At 52.6% G+C, this 22,777-nt stretch overlaps 1 protein-coding gene across 1 annotated transcript in view; it reads left to right on the forward strand.

The window, feature by feature from the left end:
* Positions 1-3,176, forward strand: part of Gng7 (G protein subunit gamma 7) — a 58,441-nt gene extending 55,265 nt beyond the window's left edge. Inside the window, exon 4 of the mRNA XM_038337201.1 lies at positions 201-3,176. Coding sequence (XP_038193129.1) covers positions 201-326 — 126 coding nt within the window. The 3' untranslated portion in view covers positions 327-3,176. The remainder of the gene's footprint in view (positions 1-200) is intronic.
* Positions 3,177-22,777: the final 19,601 nt, after the last annotated feature.

The raw sequence follows: 22,777 nt of genomic DNA on the forward strand, positions 1-22,777 counted from the left end.
CCCCATCTCCATCCCCTAGCGACCATGTAGCCATTTCCTGTCTCTGGATCATGGAGTCCACACTGCGTGGCCTTCTGTCTGATTCTGTCACCGAGCACAATGTCCTCAAATCCTCCGTGGTGCAGCCCGTGTCAGTCAGTGCAGGTGGCTGCAGAGGGCGGCTCCCCGGTCTGACCTCCCTTTTCTCCTGTGCTACACAGGTCTCCAAAGCCTCGTCAGAACTGATGAATTACTGCGAGCAGCATGCCAGGAGCGACCCCTTGCTGGTCGGCGTGCCAGCCTCTGAGAACCCGTTCAAAGACAAAAAGCCCTGCATAATTCTCTAGCACTCTCTCTCTTTCTCTCTCTTGCTCTCTCTCTCTGCCCTTCCTGCCCTCCCACGTATTGTCCAGTTTTTACTATGAGAAAAATATCTGAGTTTCTCACACTTTGATTTCTGAAGAAACAGAAACTAACTGAAGCAGATCCTCCTGAATAAGGTGGCGTTTGCGACCCCTCCGTGGGCCTCTGCCCGCCCAGATGTTAGCAGCCCCCACCCCCTCGTGTCAAGCACCCCTGGGAACCTGAGTGATGGGACTGTTATAAAACTCCCCTTAGCTGGCACTGGGGACATGGCTCAGCCGGTGAGATGCATGTCTTACCAGCACGAGGACCTGAGTTCTGATCCCACACACAAAGCCCAGGTGCAGGGGGGCATGCCTACGCCCCAGCCCTGGGGGACAGAAGGAAAGATCCCTAGGGCACTGAACCCCAGTGAGGGACCCTGCCTCAGAACTAGAGGAATATAGCCAGCATTGACCTGTTACTCCACCTGACACACAAGGCACCCTGTGCTGCCCGTGTCCCTCCTGAGTGAGGTCCTGTCATATCCGCGGTGATGTCCTTTCTCTGGGGACCCAGCCCCTTTCAGAAACAGACTTCCAGGTCCCCACACAGAGCGAGCAGTTGCTGGTATGACTGAGTGGGTGATTTGTTTTCTCCTAAGCCTGAGACCCATGTGGTCACTGGCAGCTCCTTCCCCATTTTCCCGTTACCAAGGCCCTGTGAGGGCAGAAACGCAGGGTTAATTCTTTTGAAGTGATTGAGAAAGAGCCACAGAGATGGGGTCCTGCATCCCACATGGGGGTGGTGACTGTGACTCCGGATCCCTCTTCCCCCTCCTTGGATCAAATCACTTTCCAACTGGCTGGAACAGGAGACCCTCAGTGTGAGGACTGTAGACTAGCTCTGCATTCCACCCTCACTGAAAGATCCTAGGCGGGGCTCCACCCTGGCCACGCCCCCAGTAAATCACTGGCGATTCTAGGCGGGGCTCTACCCTAACCACGCCCCCAGTCTATTTATTACTGGGGGATTCTAGGCAGGGCTCCCTTGACCACACCCCTAGTGAATCACTGGGAATCACTGGGGTTTCTGGGCAGGGCTCCGCCTTGACCACATCCCCAGCCCCCTCACTGGGGGATTTTAGGCAAGATCTCCACTTTCTATTTTGTGAGAATAGTCTGTCATCCAGGCTGGCCCGGAACTGGAGATCTTCCTGCCTCTGCCTCCAGAGTACATGTATGACTGGCCTCTGCTTCTTTGCCTGGCATAGAGTTGGATTCGAAGAGACCCGGCCTCTATACATAGCAGTGACAGTGGCAGGTTGCAGGAGGAAAAGGCTTGGCTGTGCCAACCCTTGCAGGTATCCTCAGCATTAGGATAACCATGGATTCAGGAGTGTCCCGCGGTCTCAGGCCCTCGCGGGAAGACCAGTGCAGGCGCAGACAGCAGAAATGAAGCCAGTGTGGTTCTGTCCTGTGGCCCTGGTGAAAATCAGCTTCTAAGAACCTGAACCAGGCTGGTCCCTGGACAGTTGCCCAAGTTGCCCGTGGGGAAAGTAAATGAGTCTTGCTCAGTCCACCTCACCTCCCAGCCCCTCCGGGCACAACCTACCTCCTAGGTAAGGTGGCACGGCCCCCAACTCATTCTGATGGGGCATGGGAAAGACATCCGTGGTGAGACTAAGGGGAGACATTGCGGGTGCTAAAAGGGGACCCCGTCCCCCCTCCCTGGGCTGGCTCCCAGAGGACACAGACTGAAGGTCAGACCCCTCCTGTGCATTGACTCCTCATTACTGGTCAAGGAAGATCAGGAGCTTTAGGAAGACCCTGACTCCCTAAACCTGTGTTGGGATCAGAAAAGCCACTGTGTCTCCCCAAAACTATAGCCACCTTGCATTAGGGTGTGAACCAGAGCCCTGGGGTGCACGTATCCAGCCTCACTGGCAAGGAGAGAGAAAAGCACATTTTGGGAATTGAGGCTGCAGCGTAGTGAGAACACTCACCTGGTAGCCAGAACCTCGCTCGGGCTTCCATCCCCAGCTTGCCGAAGCCAGGCATGGGCACACTGCAGAAGCAGAAGCAGAAGGAGCAGCTCGTTCTTTGCCACATAATGGACTCGGGACTAGCCTGGGCTACGTGAGACTCAGCTCATTCTTCCATTATCCCCGCACCTCAGCCTCCCTCGGGTGAGGCTGCTAGCAGCAGATGCCATGGCCAGTCCATGTGTGGTCACAGCGAGTTTTCCTTCCTCCACTCTGGGAAGAAAAGCTCAAATTATCATCTATGCCCGAATAAACCTCCCACTGCAGGCCAAGGGCAAAGTGACCTCTTGCTTCCTGGGGAAAGGTGGACCTTGGGCCCCAGAGTAGTCTCCATGTCCCGTCCTAACCACCAGATCCCTGCCTCAGCTTGGAGAAGCCTGAACACAAGGGAGCCATCAGGAGCCAGGCCTTTAGCCCCAGCACTCAGGAGGCAGAGGCAGGGGGATCTCTGTGAGTTCAAGGCCAGCCGGATCCACAGAGCGAGTTCTAGGTCACCCAGGGCTATAGACACAGTCTAGAAAAAGGTAAAGACACAAACAGTGAGATCTGCTTTAGCTTGGGCGACCGAGAAGGGACTTCCAACCCAAGCAGAAGTCGCCAAGCCATCCCTTGTCCTGAGCAGAAGCCATACGCACCCTCTCTGAGTGTCTGGGACACAATGGCCAGATAGGACATCACACAGCATTTCCTGTTTCCTGCACCCCACTCCAGGCCCTGGCTCCCACCCCACTTTCCATCTGCATTGTGACATTGGTTGGTTTTCATTTCTAATTTTAAGAAATTCTATTGTGCCATAGCCACTGTCCATGTGACACGCAGGCCACGGCAGTGTGATTGCTGCGGAATAAAAGCCCTGTCTTCTCTACCCTGACTCTGGACTCTGTTTCTCTCCCCGGCCAGGATAGCCAGGTGACAGGAGGGACAGCGGCCAACCATCCACATCCCCTTCCTTCAGGGACGAGCTTCAGCCCTGGCAGAAGACAGATCTGCACATGGAAGTGTTTCATTGTTAGACATGGGCCTTATGTAGCCCAGGCTGGCCTCAAGCTTATTTTAGAGCAAAGGCTAGCCTTGAGCTCTGAGCCTAGATGACAGGTGGGGTTGCCCTGCCTGCCTCATGCAGCTCTGCAGGTGGAAGCCAGGGCTTGCTTTTTTGCTCATGCTGGGTGAGTGCCCTGCCCACTGAGCTTCTCCCAGCCTTTTGGTTTTATTTTGAGACAGGCACACTGTATACCTGCCTAGAGTTGCCCAGTAAAGGGCTCAGAACATGGCTTTGTGAAAGAAAACTCACATCACACGTGCAAAGGCCCTGGGTTACATCCCAGCACCGTAAAAAACAAACAAACAAATAAAAAAACAAATAAATGCCCTTTTATTCCTAAGCAGTTGTGGGGTCAGAGGTTCAACACGGGCATCTCTTGCCTACACTCCAGGCCTGCAGTGCAGTTCCAGGGGATACCACCATCCACTCCATCACAGCATCTAGAGGGCCTGTATCCCTTCATCCCTAGGCTTGCAGGATCCTCCTCCTCCTCCGGAGGCAGCAGGGCACTGTCTCCAGTCTTTTGCCACCTGCCTCCCTCCGAGGACCTGATAGATGATGTGGAGCCCCGGATGACACAGGATGATCCCCTGCTCAGCTTAATCCATTTGCAAAGTTTCTCTCCTCTGGTAGAAGACAGGCTGCAGGCCTAGAGGTACAAAGGAGGTCTTTGGGGCTGGCTCCCAGGGAAGCCTAGTGCAAGGAGACAGTTATCTGCTGTTGCTCACATTCGGGTGAACTTGGGACAGCGAGGTGGGAAGGGAGAGCAGGCTGGAAGAGTTTGTGTTGTTGATTCTCTCAACCACTTAATGTGGCCTGTGGTTGCCTCTGAGGGGCCGTGGCCTTGTGAACTCACCTGGACGGCGTTCTCAGGGTCCAGCCAAAGAGGAGGGAGGATCAATTTCCTGGCTCCCACTCTGCTTTGTGTGTAAGCAATGAGGCTCCCCTCTGCAGGATGTCACACTGTGTGACATCAGCCACAATCCCCCTCCGCCGCCCCCACTCAGCCATCCCAGGCTGGTGAAGTGGACAGGAATTGCAGGAAGTTGGGGGGGAGGCAGGCTCGTGCCAGAAAAACCCAGGACAAAGAGAACAAGGCTCATTTCCAGAAGTGTCTGATGCTTATGAGACAAAGACAGCCGCATCACTGAGCCAAGCGAGCATGCTGGTGAGTCACAGGCCACACACCCACGGATGCATACTCTCTCCAAAACAACTTCTCAGAGACTCTAAGGGTTCTAAATGGCTTTGTTTGGGTTTTCCCACGACAGAGGGGACCATAGCCACATGGAAGAATGAGACACAGAGGCAGCACTTGGGAGACTGAGGGAGAAGGATCTGAAGTTCCAGACTAGCCTGGGCTACAGAATGGGACCCTGGTGCTGGAGAGATGGCTTAGTGATCAGAGCATTGACTGCTTTTGCAAAGGACCCAGGTTCAATTTCCAGCACACCGTGGCTCACAACCACCTGCAACTCCAGTCCCAGTGGATCTGACGCCCTCTTCTGGCCACCCTGGGCACCTGGTATGCAGACAGACATATATACAGAAAACATCCATCCACATGAAATGAATAAAATTAATCCGGGCAGTGGTGGCACATGCCTTTAATCCCAGAACTCTGGAGGCAGAGGCCTGTGGATCTCTGTTGAGTTCGAGATGAGCCTGGTCTACAGAATAAGTTCCAGGACAGCCAGGGCTATACAGAGAAACCCTGTCTTGTCTCAAAAAAAACAATAAACAAGCAAACAAACAAATAAAATTTAAAAAGGAAGAATGGAACCGTGTCTAGATGGATGGATAGATAATAAAGAGATAGATGTTAGATAGACCATGATGGATGGATAGATATGGATAATAGAAAAACGGAATGATAGATGGTAGATGGGTCAATAGGGAGGTAAAGCCTTCCCCCTGTCAGCCCGACTAGGTGACTTTAGAGCTGTGGTGCGGGAGACTAGCACATGGGGGAGGTTGTGGGTAGCACTGGGATGCTATAGCCCCCACATCTGGAGAAAGTCCAGTCTTGCCTCAACTCCCACTGACTCCTCGGTCCACAGCTTTGCTCACCCAGGAGAAATAAAATCACACATGGCATCAACTCCTGGAAAAACAAAGTCTTGGGAGGAAAGTCAGGCATTTTCCCATGACCTCAGAATTCAGGAATTTAGTGCGATGATGACTTCCAGGCCAGTCTGGGCATCACAGTTAGACCCCTGTGTCAAGAACAAACAATTCAACAAATGAACGAATATGGGAAGCAATGGTCAGGGCAGGAGGGATGGCTGAGACCATCACAGCCCTTGATATTCTTGCAGAAGATCTGGGTTTGGTTCTCAGTACCCACATGACGGCTCACAACTGCCTATGATGCCAGCTCCAGGGGACCAGATGCCCCCTTCTGGCCTCTGTGCATACTACACTCACATGTACATACACGCAGACACACATGTACTACACATAACTAAAAGCAAGATTAATCTTATTTCTTTTTCTTTTTCTTTTTTTTTAAGAAAGAAAGGAATGTTCTGAGCTGCTCTGGTCCTGAGACAAAAGCTGCAAGCATCTCAGGCATTCAGCCACAGGTGAATAGAGAAAGAACACATGCTCATACCATAGGGTGCCACTCAGCCACGGAAAGGGACATGGCGCTGGTACAGGGTGACTCAGGGAAACTCTGTGCTGAGTGAAACAAACTTGACATAGAGGAAAAGCGTGGGAGTCTACAGAAGGCAAGTGAGCCTTGGGTGAGGGCAACAGCCCCAAAGATGCCCACGTCTGAACGGAAGAGCCTGGAGCTCAATGGCCTTGTGTAGAATCAAAGAACCTGGTTCGAAGGTCCTGAGCATTCTAAATTCTCCAGCACCGGGCTGAGAGACAGCTTAGAGGTTAAGAGTATTTGTTGCTCTTGCAGAGGACCCAGAAGCCATCTGGAACTCCAGCTCCAGGGGCTCCAACGCCCTCTTCCGGCCTCTGTGAACACGGAAGGCACATTATGCACGGACAGACAAGGAACACACACACATTAAAGACACAGAGAGAGGGAGAGTCAAGTGTGTATCACCGAGACAGGACACACATAGACCAAAGACAGCTTCCATCCGGAACAGCTTTGCAAACCAATGATGCTTTAAAATCTTCAAAATTATTTTCCTGAAGGCATTTTATCTATCCATCTATCTATCTATCCATCCATCCATCCATCCATCTATCTATCTATCTATCTATCATCTATCTATCATCTATCTATCTATCCATCTATTTCTATCTATCTATATCTATATCTATCTATCATTTATCTATCATCTATCTATCTATCATCTATTGTCTATTGTCTATCTATCATCTATCTATTTTTATTTTGAGACAGAACCTCTCCGTCTAACCCTGGCTATCCTGGGACTTACTGTAGCTCAGGCTGGCCTCAGCCCTCCTGCCTCTGCAATACAAGGATGACGTTCCATGCAGAGCTACACACATCTCGCATGGTCCAACGAGTCCCTTGGAACTCCTCACAGGGACATAGGCTACTCAGGCATCTGGCCCACAAGGCAGTCACACCCCCGTGTCATGGCCAATGCATGGACAGTTGTGTCAACAGAGTCCTAACCTCAAGGCAACAGTGTTCCTCCCGTGCACCCTGCACACCAAGAGTGGTGCAGAGAGGGTGTCCAGTGTCATGCATGAAGACCTCACAAGAACTCAGGGGGGTAACGGCTTGCATGCAAGCTTACGGACCTGAGCTTGAATCCTCAACACCCAAGTTAAAGGCCAGACATAGTGATACACAATGTACCTCAGTGAGAGCTAGGGGATGGAGAGGAGGAATCAGTGAGCTCTTCAAGATGTGAGTAAGAGGCTGAAATTAATGGGCCAGGCAGTGTTTAAAAGAATACAATTTGTGTGTTGTTATTTCGGGTATAAAGCTAGCCGTGCAGGATCCAGGCGGCCAGGAGCGGGGCGGCGGGAACACAGCCCACAGCTTCACACTACAGAATGGCACCCACGTGGATAACTGAATCCACAGAAAGCTGAGAAAGCTTGGGAAAGAATAGAGGAAAGCATGGCTTATTGGTAGCAGCAATTTCTCGGGTCTGAGCATGTGTTTTTCGGTTTTCAGCCATAGCAGGAAAAAAGCTGTGCTGTTTTAAAATGCCAGATTTCTGGGCCATCCTGCCAGGGCAAACTCTGACTCTTTCAAGCAGGTGGTCCTGACTATGGAGCTTTTGATTGTTGTTTGACACTGTTGCAGCTTGCTTGCTGGCAGGGACCTTGAACAGCCACAGAGTTGTGGTGATAAACATGGCTACAGCCCGTACCTCAGCCACAAGGGTGGAATCACAGAAATGGGCTGGATCTAGCTGTCAAAGCCACGGCTTTAATCCTACTTATATTGCTTGGTAAATTAAAGACTCGTGTGGTCAGAAAAAGAGAGAGAGAGAGATACACTAAAGAGAGATTTAAAAACAAAGAAAACCTCTAAATGATTTACACTGTGTTAAAAATATATGCATGCTAAAGGTTAAAGTTCTTAGGGTAAAAAAGGAAGAAAGAAAGTAGTTGGGTGTGGTAGTACACACCTTTAATCCCAACACTTGGGAGGCAGAGGTAGATTGACCTCTGTGACTTCCAGGTGTGGCAGGACACACCTTTAATCCGGATGCCTGGGAGGCAGAGACAGACAGATCTCTGTGAGTTCAAGGTGTTGTAGAGCACACCTTTAATCCCAGCACTGGGAAGGCAGACGGATCTCTGTGAGTTCAAGGACAGCCTGGTCTAAAGAGTTATTTCAAGACAAAGATATATAGAGAACCTGTCTCAAAAAGTAAAAATAAAAATAAAAAAACAGGTTAAAATAAAGCCATGTAAAGATGGAAAATACACAGAGAATCTTGATACTGTATGCTATTATGCTCTCTTTGAATTGTTTGAATGCTGAGGAAGTAGCAACAGCTGCTAAAAGATATGTGTTTATAAATGCTGCTGAACTAATCCAACATAGATATTTTGAAAATACCTTGACTTCAGAATTTGGATCTAAGGATATGATACTTTGGAAAAGAGATTCTTCTTTTGTTTTTACAGAAAATGAAACCCTGTGGATTGCTTTTATCCCAATATGGTATGATAGACCACGCCCTCCTGAAAGGTTGCTATGAATACCCTCAAAAAATTACTTCACCCAACTGATGACTGAGAGGAACCTAGCACACAGGTTACACCATGAAAGATTTGATTAACAGCGTCCCCATTCAGCAGGAAGCAGTTTGGAGAGAAATAACTGCGCCCATGTTCCCAAATATTGTTTATAAGTGTTCTTTTACATTTAAAGGGGGATATGATATGGAGATGAGTAATTTGCATTGATATGGATTTTGCTTTAGTGATTTAAATTTAAGGTCAATTTTTTAATATGTATATTTATTTCTGATACTGATTCAGGTATTGTGATTGTGTAGTTCATTTTAAAAATGTAATGTATAATTAAGAAATATAGGTTGTTAATGGATAACCATCGATAATAGTAAAGTTTATAGTCATGTAACTTAGATTTTCTAGATATATAGAGATATATTTAAGTTAAAGAGGCATTCTTCATATCTTTCAAAGACTATAGAATATGGCATTTTAAATGTTTTAATAACTTAAGGCTTTTCACGACAATGAGACACGTCTGCTCCTGGCAGCACCAATCTACTTCAAGAGGAAGATGGGCATCGAAGAGGCTCCTTATGGAGTTTGATAGCCATTTCGGCAAGAAACTGCTCTTGCCTGGACTATTGCATAAACTGGACATTGAGAACCCTCAGAGAGAGGACTGCTGAACTTGCCTAAAAGTAAAATGATCTTTTGGGGTTCCTGATTCATGTAAGAGTCTATGAGACATTCTGCAGGACACAGCAGATACTGACTGAACTGCCTTTGAAATTTCCTACTTCATGGAAATGTCTGCTGGATACTTATGGGCCTGTAGGCCGAAGATGGATTCCCCAACGGTACAAAAGAACATTGGGTGACTGTCCAGGTAGCAAGATGTCTCTGTGATTTCTAAAGTTTTGGAAGTAGCTTACTTCTTATTTACCTAGGTAATATTGTGTCCTTCTGGAGTCTTTGATGGAGTTGAAGAATAGATAGTTATAGTTTTCCTTAGTTATGATAAAAGATAAAGTAGATATAAATATTGTAACTGTAATTCTTACTTGATAACTGTTTTGTTATATGTAATTCTGCTGTTAAAGTTAAAACTTTCTTTTTTGTTTATACAGAAAAAGGGAAAATGATGTGGGAGGGTCTTCTGTTTTAATAAAGAAACTGCCTTGGCCAGCCCTTAGGTGGGTGGAGTAGACAGAACAGAAAGAAGGAAGTGAGGTAGATGGCTCAGTCAGTTGCCCCACCTCTCCTCTCTGAGCCAGACTGCTGTGCTTCTCCTCAGGGAGAGAGATGCGATGAAGCCAGCCACCAGAGAGAGATGCGATGAAGCCAGCCGCCAAGTCATACATGCTGAAACTTTCCCGGTAAGACACCGCTCGTGGTGTTACACAGATAATTAGATATGGGTTAGTCAAGATGTGAGTAAGAGGCTGAAATTAATGGGCCAGGCAGTGTTTAAAAGAATACAATTTGTGTGTTGTTATTTCGGGTATAAAGCTAGCCGTGCAGGATCCAGGCGGCCAGGAGCGGGGCGGCGGGAACACAGCCCACAGCTCCACACTACAAGCTCTGGAGAGGTGGAGAGAGACTGAAGAACACAGCTGCTCTCAGCCTCTGGCCTCCACACAGAGCACACCGCGGCAAAGGGAGCTACGAGCCTTGCAGCCCCCGCCTCTGAATATCTACACAGGGAGGGCATGGTGGCTTCCACAACTGGATTGGAATAAGACCCCCCCAGAATAAGTAAAAGCTTTCCCCCAAATCTGACAATATCCATTTGTCATCAAGTTGTCTTTTGGAAGGTCGCAAGGGTTGGAGGTGGCTGGCGGCTCCTGAGCCGGTTTTTCCAGTTCTCCAGTTCCTCTCTGGGAGAGGAGGAGTGGGCTCCTGAGACTTCCAGGGAGCTTTGAGAAAACTGTACTCCACAGGCCTGTGTGTCTTGAAAGACATTCACAACACCCGGGCTCAGGGTGGTGAGAGGAGGCCACCCCTATACTGAAACAAGACAACTTTGGTGAGTTATCACCCATGCCCATATGGGCTGTCAGGTTGCCTGGTGCCCAAATGCTCCCCTAAGTAGCCTCAATATGTTGATTTGGTCTCTACACAAATGAGCAAATAAATAATGTAATAAGCCAGGTGGTAGTGGCACACACCTTTAATCCCAGCACTGGGGGACAGAGGCAGGCAGATCTCTGTGAGTTCAAGGTCAGCTTGGTCTACAAGAGTGAGTTTTAGGACAGACTTCAAAACTACAGAAAAATCCTGTCTGGAAAAACAAACAAACAAACAAACAAACAAACAAACAAAGAGAACCCTGCAGTGATGGACTGGAACCCTGAACCAAATAAACCCTTCCTCTGTCTGCTGCCTTTTCTCGGGGTCATTTATCACAGTGGCAGCAAGGGAATTAATACACCGGCCAAGGATACAGGCTGATGACGAAGGTCCAAAGAGATGAGAAAAAACCCTTCCTGGTGAAGGGCAGGGTCGTGTGGGCAGGAGTGGGGTTGGCCCAGTGGCCTGGGGCAGGTTCCACTCTCTGCAGGACACACAGGGCCCTCACCTTGGAGCCAGTGGGGTATGCTGTGGAAAGAGTGACGGAATGCTGCTCTGGCTGACGGCCTGAGAATGCACCCACTCACTTTCGCCAGAATTTATCATTCTGGGAAGAACTCCAACTTCTAGGTGGCAAAGAAACTCTCCCCTGTTCATGTGAGGCTATACCAGGCCAGCAGCGTGTGTGAGGTGTGAGCCGGGCCTGTCAACAGGTGTCTAGGGTTGGAACCCGCCTCTTCTTTCCTCACCTACTGAGCCACCCTGACCTTTCTTCATGCCCAAAGAACATCTCAGCCATCAGGGGTACAGCCTTTAAGGGTTTGTTGTTTTTTGTTTGTTTTGTTTTGTTTTTTGTTTTTTTGTACCTCAAGGGATGGATGGTCTTGTGCATGCAATGTGGGGGAAATCTACCCCAGACTACTCTCCCAGTCCCTCACTGGGGGATTCTGGGCGGGGCTCTACCATGACCCCCACTGGAGGATTCCAAGTGGGACTCCTCCCTTGGCAGGTGCCCTCTGTGGTCACACACGCTGGATTATTATTCCCCCGGAGCTTGAGTGAGTGCTCGGAATAAAACCTGTGTCCTCTCTTGCAGTGACCAGTGCGGTTCACTGCTGACCCATCTTTTTAGCCCGTCATTCCTTTTTTTCTCCCCTCCACCGTAAATGCCACAAAATCCTGAGCTTTCTAGTGCTTCTTCATCATGCACTTGCAATTGGCCGGGCCCCCTCTCTTTTGTCCAGCAGCCCAGGTACCAATTCCTTCCTTCTCTGAACCTCCCCACACACCATTTTCCCATCTCTTTCACATACAAGATGAAGTCATTGCTTTCTGGGTCCAGCTTTGTTTAACACTGTGACCCCCCCCCATCATCTTTCACCTCCCTCCACCCTGCTGGCTCACTGTCCTCACAATGGTCCTGAGGTGGAGGCAGGAGAACAAGAAATCTGAGGTCATCTCAGACTCAGAGTGATCTTGAGGCCAGCCTGTTTGAGGTGGACCAGAGCTGACTTCCGCATCTGGCTTCCTTTACACTTCCGGTCGTTTTCTCTGAAGATGTGCGGTCTGGGGCCCTGCCAGGGCTGCGCAAGGTGCCGGTTTCCTTTCTCTGAAGCCCCTGCTCGGGTGGGGATCGCAGCCTGGGCCTTGGCGCCACAAACTCCCTCCCCATCCTACTTCCGGGAGCCAGGCTCCTTGCAACTGAGGAGCAACTTCAGGGGTCTGGGTACACCCACGACCTGGGGGCTGCTCAGGAGCCAGGCTAGTTACATTCTCAGAAGGCAGGGCAGATTAGCCAAGGAGCCTCCTGGGATTACAGGCGTGTGCTGCTGCACCGGCTTTTTATGTGGGTGCTGGGGTCCAAACTCACAAAGCAGTGGCTTTACGGACTCAGCCATATTGCTGCCCTCCCCAGATTCTGTTATTTTCATAGCATCATGGTGGTGCCCTTGTCATCCTAGCATCCTGGAGGTAGAAGCAGGAGGCTGGCCAAAAGTTCCAGGGTACACAGGCTCTCTGCTCCCCCGGGGCTACACGTGCTCTGCCCCCCCAACTCCCCACTCCTCCACCCCCCCACCCCCACCCAGCTCCTGCCTACATAGCAAGACTGTCTCAAAATAAAACAAACCGGCAGTTCTGCGTATGAACACTGAGGACAGGTCTGCCACTTATGGCAGACTGAGCTGGTGGCCACAGGCCTCTGCTAAGCAAGACCGCGTGGCTACAGAATGACCATGTCATATGGTGTAGGTCACCACCAAGGGCCATCCAGTAGCATGTGCTGGTCTGTGTGTCACCAGTCATGAGACCCTAGGAGCCAATTCCAGGGCCTCAGCTTCCTGCTCTGTGATATGGGCTTGCTCCCATCAGCCTCACAGGTTAGTGAGGCTGGGGAACCTGGAATAATCCCCTCAGCTGGGTTCGGGTAGTTAGACACTAAGTGCTCAGGCACCGAATCCTGGAGCTAAGTGCTCTTAGGAGCTTCCGGGCTAGGTACTTAGGCACGGGAACTCAGCTGCACTTACGTATACTGCATCCTGCCTAAGAACTGGCTCAGTCCTCTTCGTGAACCCATCCTAAGAGATTCACTGACAAAATCAGGTCATATCCCGAAAAGAGGCCCAGAGAGGTGAAGAAACTACCAAGACACAGCATTTAGAAGTAGGGGGGGTGGGGATAAAATTATACTCCCCTTGCCCCATCCCCCAGCTTCTTCTATGCCTCAGTTTACCCTCACCATGCAGCCCACCTATAGGGAAAAGGTATCCCCATGCCAAAGGAGATGTTGGGAATTCTTAACAACCCCAGAATTAGGTGAAAGGTTAGAGCCAGGGGAGCCCCGCCCTGTCCTGGAGGCTGATTTTAGGTGTGGGGTGTCACAGATTCCTGGAGGCTGGAAGGCCTTGCTCACTGGGATCCTGGACCTGCCCCTCCCCCCCCCCCCCCCCCCCCGCAGAGAAGAGCATGATGTCCCTTCCCTGAGGCTGGCAGCAGGGCAGTGGGGCTGTGAGACCAACCTCGGGTCAGCTGGCTAGGAGAAGAGGAGGAGAAGCCATCAGCCAGGCTGGGTGGAGGAATCCCCAAAGAAGCTAAAAATAGCTATGGGAAGTACTACGTGTCTCCAAATAGAAAGAACCAGCCTGGCCCAGCAGAAGGCCAGGGCAGGCTGGAGAGAGGGGCCTAGTGGAACCTCCCACCAAGGCTCTCCCCAACCCTCTCCTTCCTCCAGTCCTTCACAGCCCTCCTCCCCAAGCCTGCACAGAGTTTAGGCACCTCAGAAAATGAAGTAAACCTCCCTTCCCCCAGGTCCTGGCTGGCCTCAAGACTGCTGACCTGGGAACTGGGAGGGCCCAAGCTGCCTGGTCTAAAAGTAGCTCTCACCTCCTCCCCGGCTATATTTAGAGTCAGCAGGAGCCAGTGGGCACACCCCACCCGACCAGGCCAGCCAGGCATTCTGACTCCCATGTGGGCAGGGCCTCAGGCCACAGCAGAGGCCAGCAATCAAGAGCAGTCAACACTGGGATACAGGTTTGACACTGGTTGTGGTGTGTGGAGCCGTGTCCCCCAAAGACCCTCTCCGGGACAGCTTGTGCAGAATGCAGGATGGTGATGGGAGGGAGGGACTGGCTTGCAGAGAGCATTAGTGTGGTCCTTTGTAGCCCAGGCTGACCTCAAACTCACTGGGTAGCCAGCCAAGGATGGCCTTGAACTCCTAACCCTCCTCACTCTCCCAAGTGCTGGACAACAAGCTTGTGCCACTTCCCCGGGTTATGTGGGGTGCTTGGACGGCAACCCGGGCCCTGTACACTGAACTTCAACCTCAGCCATGGCTTTTTGTTTCCTTTTGTTTTGTGTTTTTGAGACAGGGTCCCCTATGTAGCTCCAGGTGGCTTCAAGCTCACAGCAATTCTCCTGTCTCAGCCTCCTGAGCTGTTTGCGTGAGAGTCATGCATCACTATGACAGCAGGTTTATGCTTGCTGTGGGTGGAACCCAGAATTTCTTCAGCCAGGAAGGCGCTGTACTCACGGAGCCCGGCCCAGTCCCACCTGCTTTGGAATAAAGATACTTCCAGCCAGAAATAAGTCTGGATCAGGTGCCAAGACCCCAGTCGGCAACTCTGTTGCACTGAGATGAGCTGCCAAAGCAGGCAGGGCAAGCCTCATTTTTCCCATATGTAAAATAAGGATCACATAGCATAAGGCCACAACCAGACCCATCTTAAGTACTCGAATGCACAAATGCACACACAAAAACACAAAGGCAAACCCAGGGACACTTTTTATTTCTTTTCCATGAGCCCGGCCTGCGCAGAATCAAACGTAGGGCTGATGTCATCTGAGCCCGGGTCCAGCGTGGCCCACGCAAGCCGGTGCCACCGCCACTGGCGTTCTCGGCCAGGGAATCCCCGCCCGGGTGGAAACCCGTGACGCCCGCGCAGATCTTCCGGCTCCTGGCGCGGCGGGCGTGGCCACTGGCCGGGGCGTGGCCTCGTTCTCTAACAGCTGCAAAGCGGGTGCCCGGGTGCCTGCATGCCCGGGGTGAGTGCAAGCACCCGTGGGTTTGTGGCATCCCCGGAACTCCCACGGGCTGTGATCCCGCGTGGAATGCACTGTGAAATTAGAGTCTGTGCACCCGCAGGCTGCGGAGAGTGAGAGGAGAGACCGGGGACCCGAGCCAGGGCTCAATCGATACTAAGCTCTGAGTAAGGCCCTCAGTCAGCACCACCACATAAACTGAGCCCGGAGCCTGCCTGTCATCGTCGTCCCAGCACACGGGTACTGGGCAGGAGGGTTAGGAGTTCAAGGTCATCCTAAACTGTACAGCGAGTTTGACAAGGCCAACTTGGTCTAATGTGAGACCTTTCCAAGACCTAGTTTGATTTTTCAAGACCTTTAAGGGGCAAGAATGGAGAGGAGGTCCCCCAAAGTATCCCCTCCCCTGATTGGATACGTGCGTGCACACACCCTGCAGGTGCTCCAGGCCTGTGGGCGTGGGGCCACCACTATGACTGGCAAGCTGTTCACTGTCTCCCCAGCAGTCTGGGATCTAATTACGGTCAGGGTGAGACGGACTGGCTGGAAAGATGAACACATCCCAGTATGTCTGCAGCCTGTCTGGGTCTCCCTGGCCCTTCAGAGTCAGTTTCCCGGGCTGTGGGGGAGAGGAGAGCGTGGGTGGGGCTGGAATGACCTTGGTGTGGTCACTTGGAGGGGGTACCGTTCATTTCTGTGTGGATCCTAGAAGGCGGGGCATCGCTGCCTGACCTGGCCCCTTATCCACTGCGTGCATGTCCCCGGCAGGCGATGGAAAGAGCTCAGCATGTTCTTATCGATAGAAGGAGAAAGCCAGAATGGGTTCCCACAAGTTAGTCCTCTGTCACCCACATATACGCAGTGACACCTGTGCATCCCGCCCAAAATAAATAAAAATAAAACCATTTTTAAGAAAAAAGGAAGACAAGATATACTTCTGGGTATGTGAATGGATGTTCCAACTGCAGCCTCTCAACTCCACTCTGGATCTCAGCCTCCCCCTCCCCCAGGGTCTCACTGCTGTCCCCCCAGCAGGGTCCCTGCCAGTGGGAGAGGGAGACCCTCCCCTCCTGGGGCCTCGTTTTCTCACTGTGAAATGAGAGGAGGCTTCTGAGGGTGGCTGGATGTCAGTTTCCCAAGACAATGATTGACCCCTAGCCGACTCTGCCACCATCCCCATCCCTGCTGGTTGTTCTTTTCTGGAATGTTCTGCAAGCAAAGGAAATCTCAAATCATGAAAATACTTGTAGGGGTATGGGACTGACCACACCCTAGATGTCCCTCCAAACCCAGATCTGGGTGCCCCCCGTGGCCTTGGAGAGAAGACCAGGGGAAGTGGGACCCAGAAAGAGGGATGGAGCCTTGCATGTCCCCGGCTCTAATTTCTGCCAGGGAGAGAGTTAAAGTGTAGGCAGGTGCTTATGTGCTCAGACTGTTCCTTCCAGAGGTTTTTTTTTTTTCATGTTTGTGATGTACAAGTGCCAGTGCATAATTGCTGCACATTTACAAACTGAAATGTCTGTGTATTCTTGTACTGGTGCATTTAACAAATATTTACCAAGTGCTAATAAGTCACCCAGAACTGGGGGATCTACTAGTTTCTCCCAAATATACAGATGTCTCTGCCCGGGACCCACAGCTGGGTTACTGTACAACTAGGGGTGGTGTACACGCTGGAGCACCGGCATCAGGATGCAGCGCGTAGCCTTCCCACCCTGTGGACCCTGGAGTGTGGGGTCCAGCCTCCGTGCTTCTTGTGCAGACCTGCTCAGGCTGAGCATGGTGCCTCTTGGATGCCAGCCTGCCAGCCCCACCCATCTCCGAGAGTGCCCCGGGCCAGGTGGGGCTGTGCAGGCCCCGGAAACCTCTCCCAGCTGCTGTGCCCAGTTTCAGGGAAGCCAAGGACTGGCACCTTGCCCACGGAGACTGTTTGCCCTTGCACTTGCCTCTAGGGCTTCCTGGAAGAAGCCTGGAGGCCCAACCCCCACCCCACAGCCCAGCGTGCCAGACCCGTGGGGAAGTGGCACCTCATTTCCAGCCACATCTCCAAGAGTAAGGTGCACCCCTCAAAGTTAGAACCAGACTCAAGCAAGGCAGAGCTCCCCAACGACAGAACCCGGAAGTAAAGACACTCCCGTTGTTTTTATTTTTTATTTTCCTAAGCTCAAGGGCGGCCTGCCTGTGCAAAGCCCATGTATGCTTCCTGGGCTACACCCCAGCCAGATGGGATATTTAAACTTGGGGACATCTCTAACTCGTGTCCTGGTTATTGCCTGTGGTGCACACACTGGGAGTTTCACACAAGAGTGCTGGCCCAGGCAGGGATTTTTGGCGATGTAGGTGCCATGCCCAGAAACAGAGAAACTGTGTGTCTACTCTCTACTGGTGTTTGTCTGTGTGGGTGCCTGCACAACGTGTGTAGCCGGTCAGTGCGTGCACACAGTAAGAGCCGAGTGTGGCATATGGGTGGCTGCACACAGTAGGCTTCACGTGCACACCGAGGGCTCTACATGCACTCAAGTCATACACAACAAGCAAGTGTGTACACACAGGGAATGGGGCTGCACATACTAGACGCTGAGTGTGCTCAGGGACTGCACACAGTAGGTTCTGCAGTGCTCAGGGAGCCATACACAGTTTTTTTCAGGAAGCAGAAGCTGAACACAGTAGACTGTACACGAACGGGGGGAGGGGCAGTACAAGGGTTTATCACTTTAGACATCCTCAGGAGTTAAACACAGTAGGCTCGGCAAGCATTCAGGGGCTGCACTCAGTAGGCCCTGCATTTGTTCAAGGAGTGCACAAAGTAGATTTTTGCATTCCGAATGCACTCAGGAGGGGCACACAGTAGATTATGCACGAGCAGGCAGTGGGATTGCACATAGTTAAGTTTTGCACTTTGGCTGCCTAGAGGCCTGCACACAGTAGGTTGTGCGTTACACTCAAAGGCTGCACACAGGTTCTGCACAAACTCAGAGACTCCACACAGTAGGCTCTCCAGGACGGCCCCGGGGCAAGCCAAGCCGCTGGGGCTGCGGCACGCGGCCCAAGGCTGTTCCCTGCGCTGGCTCCCTGCCCGGCCGTGAGCGCCAGGCAGCCCAGGGAAGGCGCCACTCACAAAGGGAGGGTCTGTGCGGACGCCCCGCCCTCCCGCCGCCGGGACGGACCCCCCACCCCCGCGGGCCGCGGACACCCGACCTGGCGGGCACCAGAGCGAGGCTGGCACCGGCGCGCTCTGGAGGAGGTCGGTGGCGTGCACCTAGGGCGCACCCGAGACGAGCTCTGGAGAGGGTCAGGGTGACCCCAGGTTGGGGAGCTAAGCGCCTGCACAGTCGCCCACTAGCACTGTGACTCCAGCAACCGCCTCTGTCTCCAATTATCCAATTTAAGGACCAGGGAACCCGGGACTCCTGCCTGCTGGGGAGGGAGGGAGGGACGTCTAGGGTCTGGGTCAGAGACCCACTCCACCCCCAGAATGTCTGGTGAGAGGGTGGGGTGGCTACAAGCCGTAATGAGCGTTCTGGAAGCCACTCGCTTTTTTTGCTGAGCTCTCTGCAACCCACGGAGTTCACCTTAACACGTGGGAAGGCCCTTGCACTTTCCCTTTTATGGGTGGGGAAACTGAGTCACAGCTGGCTGGGCTCTCCTGGCTCTAGTAACCCATCAGTGTGCAGCAAGAGTCAACTGGCCTTCTCCTTCTCCTGTAGGAGTGCTGAGCTCTGCCGCTTTGGAGCCAGCAGAGAATGGCGCGCCTGCTGTGTACACGAATTCATAAACGTCACTCCCACGCACTCTACGCCGGGTGATCTCAAATTTGGCCTCTTAGGTGCATGCGTGCTCGGGCCTGGAGCGCGCACTCCACAAGAGCACGAAGGGTCTTGGTTTCTGCCCCCGGAAGCTGCTGTCTCCACCCACTCCCAGGGTCCTGGGAACCGCAGAGTCGGAGAGGGGATGGGGTGGGAACAGTGTAGGAAAAGAATAGGGACAGCAGAGAGAGGAAACCCCCCTGTGGGTTCTGCAGATGTGGATTGGTGGAGGAGACCAATCCTTTTCGGTCCTCCGTGGAGGAGCCGTTTCCAGGTTGTAGGCCGTGGGTTTGGGGGAGAGATTGCTTTGGGTCTTTGGAAGGGATCGTGGGTTGTCAGGGTCTCGGGGGAGACTGATATGGCTTTGGGCTGAAGGGTGTTTCCCAGTTTGAGGAACCCAGTTGGCCCAAATCTTTCTCTCTGAGCTCTTCTGCTTCCTACTCCAGAGCTGGGTAACTCCTAGGGACCGGATGAACAATGAAGCCCCTCCAGTGGTGGGGTGCTAGGAGAGAATTGACCTCCTCTGTGGAGCGGGTGGGGCCCAGGATGAGGTTTCCAGAGCTGAGGGGCGGGAAGAAAGATCAGAACTGTCTGGGGCGCAGTGACACACAGTCCTGGGATCTCAGGATCTGCAGGGACTTTCAGGCCTGTCTAACTTTAGAGTGAGACAGTCATTAAAAACTGACAGTCAGCGTGGGAGACAGGGTTTAGATGGTGAAGGGGCTTGTAGCCAATCTTGAACACCTGAGTTCAATCCCAGGACCCACAGCGAACCAACTCCCCCAACTTGTCTTCTGACCTCCACATGCAAAAAATAAATAGAATATATTTTTTAAGAAAAAAAAGCTAGTTTATGATGTGTGCCTTGCCAGCATTGGGGATCTCTGTGAGTTCGAGGCCAGCCTGATCTACACAGAAGGTTCCGGGCCTGCCAGGGCTACACAGAGAAACCCTGTCTCAAATATAAAATGAGGGGCTGGAGAGATGGCTCCATGGTTAAAATCTGTTCCCGGCACCCACACGGCAGCTCACAATCAGAGCACCAGGAACACAGTGGTGGGCCTGAGGATCAGATTCTAGACAGGTTTAATTGGTCCTGAGACTCCCATCCTGAAGCCCTGGGCTGAGGCCCGCCCCCCTTTCTAGCCACGCCCCCGCAGCCCTTTTGAGCTGAAAAAGGAATATTGAACCCTGATGCTTCTTGCCTCTGCTAACTGCACGTTCCCAGAAGGGCAGGAAAGAGTCTGGCATGCAGTCAGAGTTACATAAAACAAATGCAGGTGACACAAAGAATCAAGTCACATCTAAGAAGAGTTTGAGGCATAGGTGACTTTCTGTGTTCCAGCCTCGGGACAGACTGTTTTGTCCCTTGGGGATTCATGTTAGCCTGCAGCTTGTTGTGTCCTTGCCAAGTCTTGTGACACCACTCAGCTTAGGGAACCCTGTCCTGTGGAGGTGACCAGTCACAGGACCTTAGGCAGGTGGCTCCACCTTCTTGAATTGCTTCTCTGTGAAATAGGGACACAAATCATGGTGTCCATCTCCTGGGGATGTCCTGAGCAGTTGGCTAACTAAAATTGAATAGGCTAGTTGGGCTGGGGGCGTGGTCAGGAAGGAGCCCCGCCTAGAATCCCCCAGTGAGGGGCTGGGGGCGTGGTCAGGGTGGAGCCCTACCTAGAAGGTTCCAGAGATGGTCTGGAGGCGCGGCCAGTGGGTGGACCCTCCTCCACCCCTACCGCCTAGACGCCCCCAGTGAGGGTCAGGGTGGAGCCCAGGGAGCAGATTATTTTCAGACCCTGAATTCCTCTCCCTTCCACCCCTAGCACCAACCCCACCTCGGACCCTTCACCCTGCAAGAACAAAATCAAATATAAAAGCAGCTGTGTCGTATTCTTTCACCCAGCATCGCTGTGTATTCGATCCACCCTGCACCTGCCCCAGCCCGCTCCTACAGTACAGCTGAACAGGCGCAGAGAGCCATCATCACCTGTGCCTGGAAAGCGGGGCTTCAGGGAAAGAGCCAGAACCTCGTGCGCTATTGAGGTGTCACCGGGGGTCTGTCCACCAAGGCTGAGTTTCAGGGGATGTCGGCCAGGGTGAACATACACCTGTTTCTACAAGCCCTTTACCTGCACGTCACCCAAGAGAGCCAGCTCAGAGAGATGGAGCAACTTGGCCAAGAGGAACAGGAAGTGCCCAGGTGCAGGGGTTTGTGTTCCTATAACCGAGTCCAGGGACTGCGTGTGCAAGCGTGCGTGCGTGTGTGTATGTGTGTGTGTGTGTGCCACGCCCATCTGCCTGCAGCCTGCGTTGCCAAGTTTTTCCCGCTTAACGTCCAAGGAACACACCCACGTTTCCTGGCACACAATGACATCCCTAAGGGGACCAGCAGCCCAGGGCAGGACCGAAGCTCAGTGACCTGGGACAGCTTCTCTCTGTTGACTGAGGATGGCTCAGTCTCCCCTCAGCTGCCTAAAGTTTTCCTCTCATCCACCCATAATTTCAGACTCTAAGCCAGGCTGTGGCTTCTCCTCTTTTTCTGGGAGCCAATGAGGCTGGGGCAGTTTTGAGTGTGGAATGAAGACCCTGGGCTGGTATGGCAGAGTCAGGGGGCCAGGTATTCAAAGTGATTCCACACCAGGAAGACTTCAGAACCTTGACACAGAAGAGGGGGAAATGAGGCAGGAAAAGTGCCAGGTCCTGGCTTGAGAGCGCAGTAACTCCTCCCTCGACTCCTGCTGGTCTAGGGCCTGTCAGTCTTGTGGGCACCTGGGTAGGGAACCCAAGAAGCCACCAGGTCAGGGAAGGGACAGTAGGTTACAGGTCCGAAGAGTAGAGCAACATAGATTTGCTAGGGGCCACTGCCTGCAGGCAAGACTGTGTCTCTCCCCCCCCCCCATATTCCCAGGCCAGGATGCCTCACCCTGTGACTCCCCTGGCTCTCTGTCCCTCAGGTGCCATCTCAGGGCCCCATCTCCCTCCTACCCTTTCAGGCTCCATCTCCCCAAACCCGTGACAACCCTGGGCCCCTCGCACCAGGGCTCTTGAAAGCCCAACACCTCAGCTCGTGACCGCTCATCCCTGACACTCTGCTCCCAAGTACCCTTCCCCTCCCCACCCCCGGGGGACTCCCCTCCTGGTGCTCCCCCTCCTGCGCGTGACCCCCAGGGCGCCCCAGGGGATTTCCTCCACCCACCAGGAGCTCGGTGGAAAGGTTGCGGCTGTTGGGAGCGGGTAAACTGAGGCCGACAGGGTAAAAGAGCCCTGGGAGGAGCCGTAGGGTTTAGGTTTGTAGCGAGATGCAGAGCGTGCCAAGGCTTCCAGGGTGTTTTCCTACTGTTGATTTTAGTTTCGGGGGGGGGGGGTGAAAAAAATATTCTTTTCCTTTTGTGCATCCACAGGGCCCATCCCAGGAAAGAGAGCTTTGGTGCGAAGCAGGGGAGGTCGGGGATTTCTCCCACCCCCATCCCCAGAAGGACCCTTGTGTGGCCTCAGATTCCCTCGCAACCTCCCTGGTCTCTGGGCTGTGGCCATCGGCTGGGAGGGGTATTGCAGCCACTTCCCGGTGCGTCGAGACCCAGACCCTAGGCTCCAGCTGTGGCTCCAGCACAGCGGGTAACAGGCGGGCTGGGCCGCCAGGTTTCGTAATAAACCCGCCTCTTAATTGCTGTGATGCAGCAGGACTTGGGTGGTGGCGCCTGCAGCAGAGCAGAAGTGTCTACAGCTGCCGAGCTCAGAGCTCCTGACAAGGCTGGGTGGCCGTGGGGCGACATAGGGGGGCACCTGGAGGGACCGGTGGAAGGAGGGAAACACAAGAACCCG

The sequence above is a fragment of the Arvicola amphibius genome, chromosome 1 (genome assembly GCF_903992535.2).
Source record: "Arvicola amphibius chromosome 1, mArvAmp1.2, whole genome shotgun sequence".
Classification (NCBI taxonomy): domain Eukaryota; kingdom Metazoa; phylum Chordata; class Mammalia; order Rodentia; family Cricetidae; genus Arvicola; species Arvicola amphibius.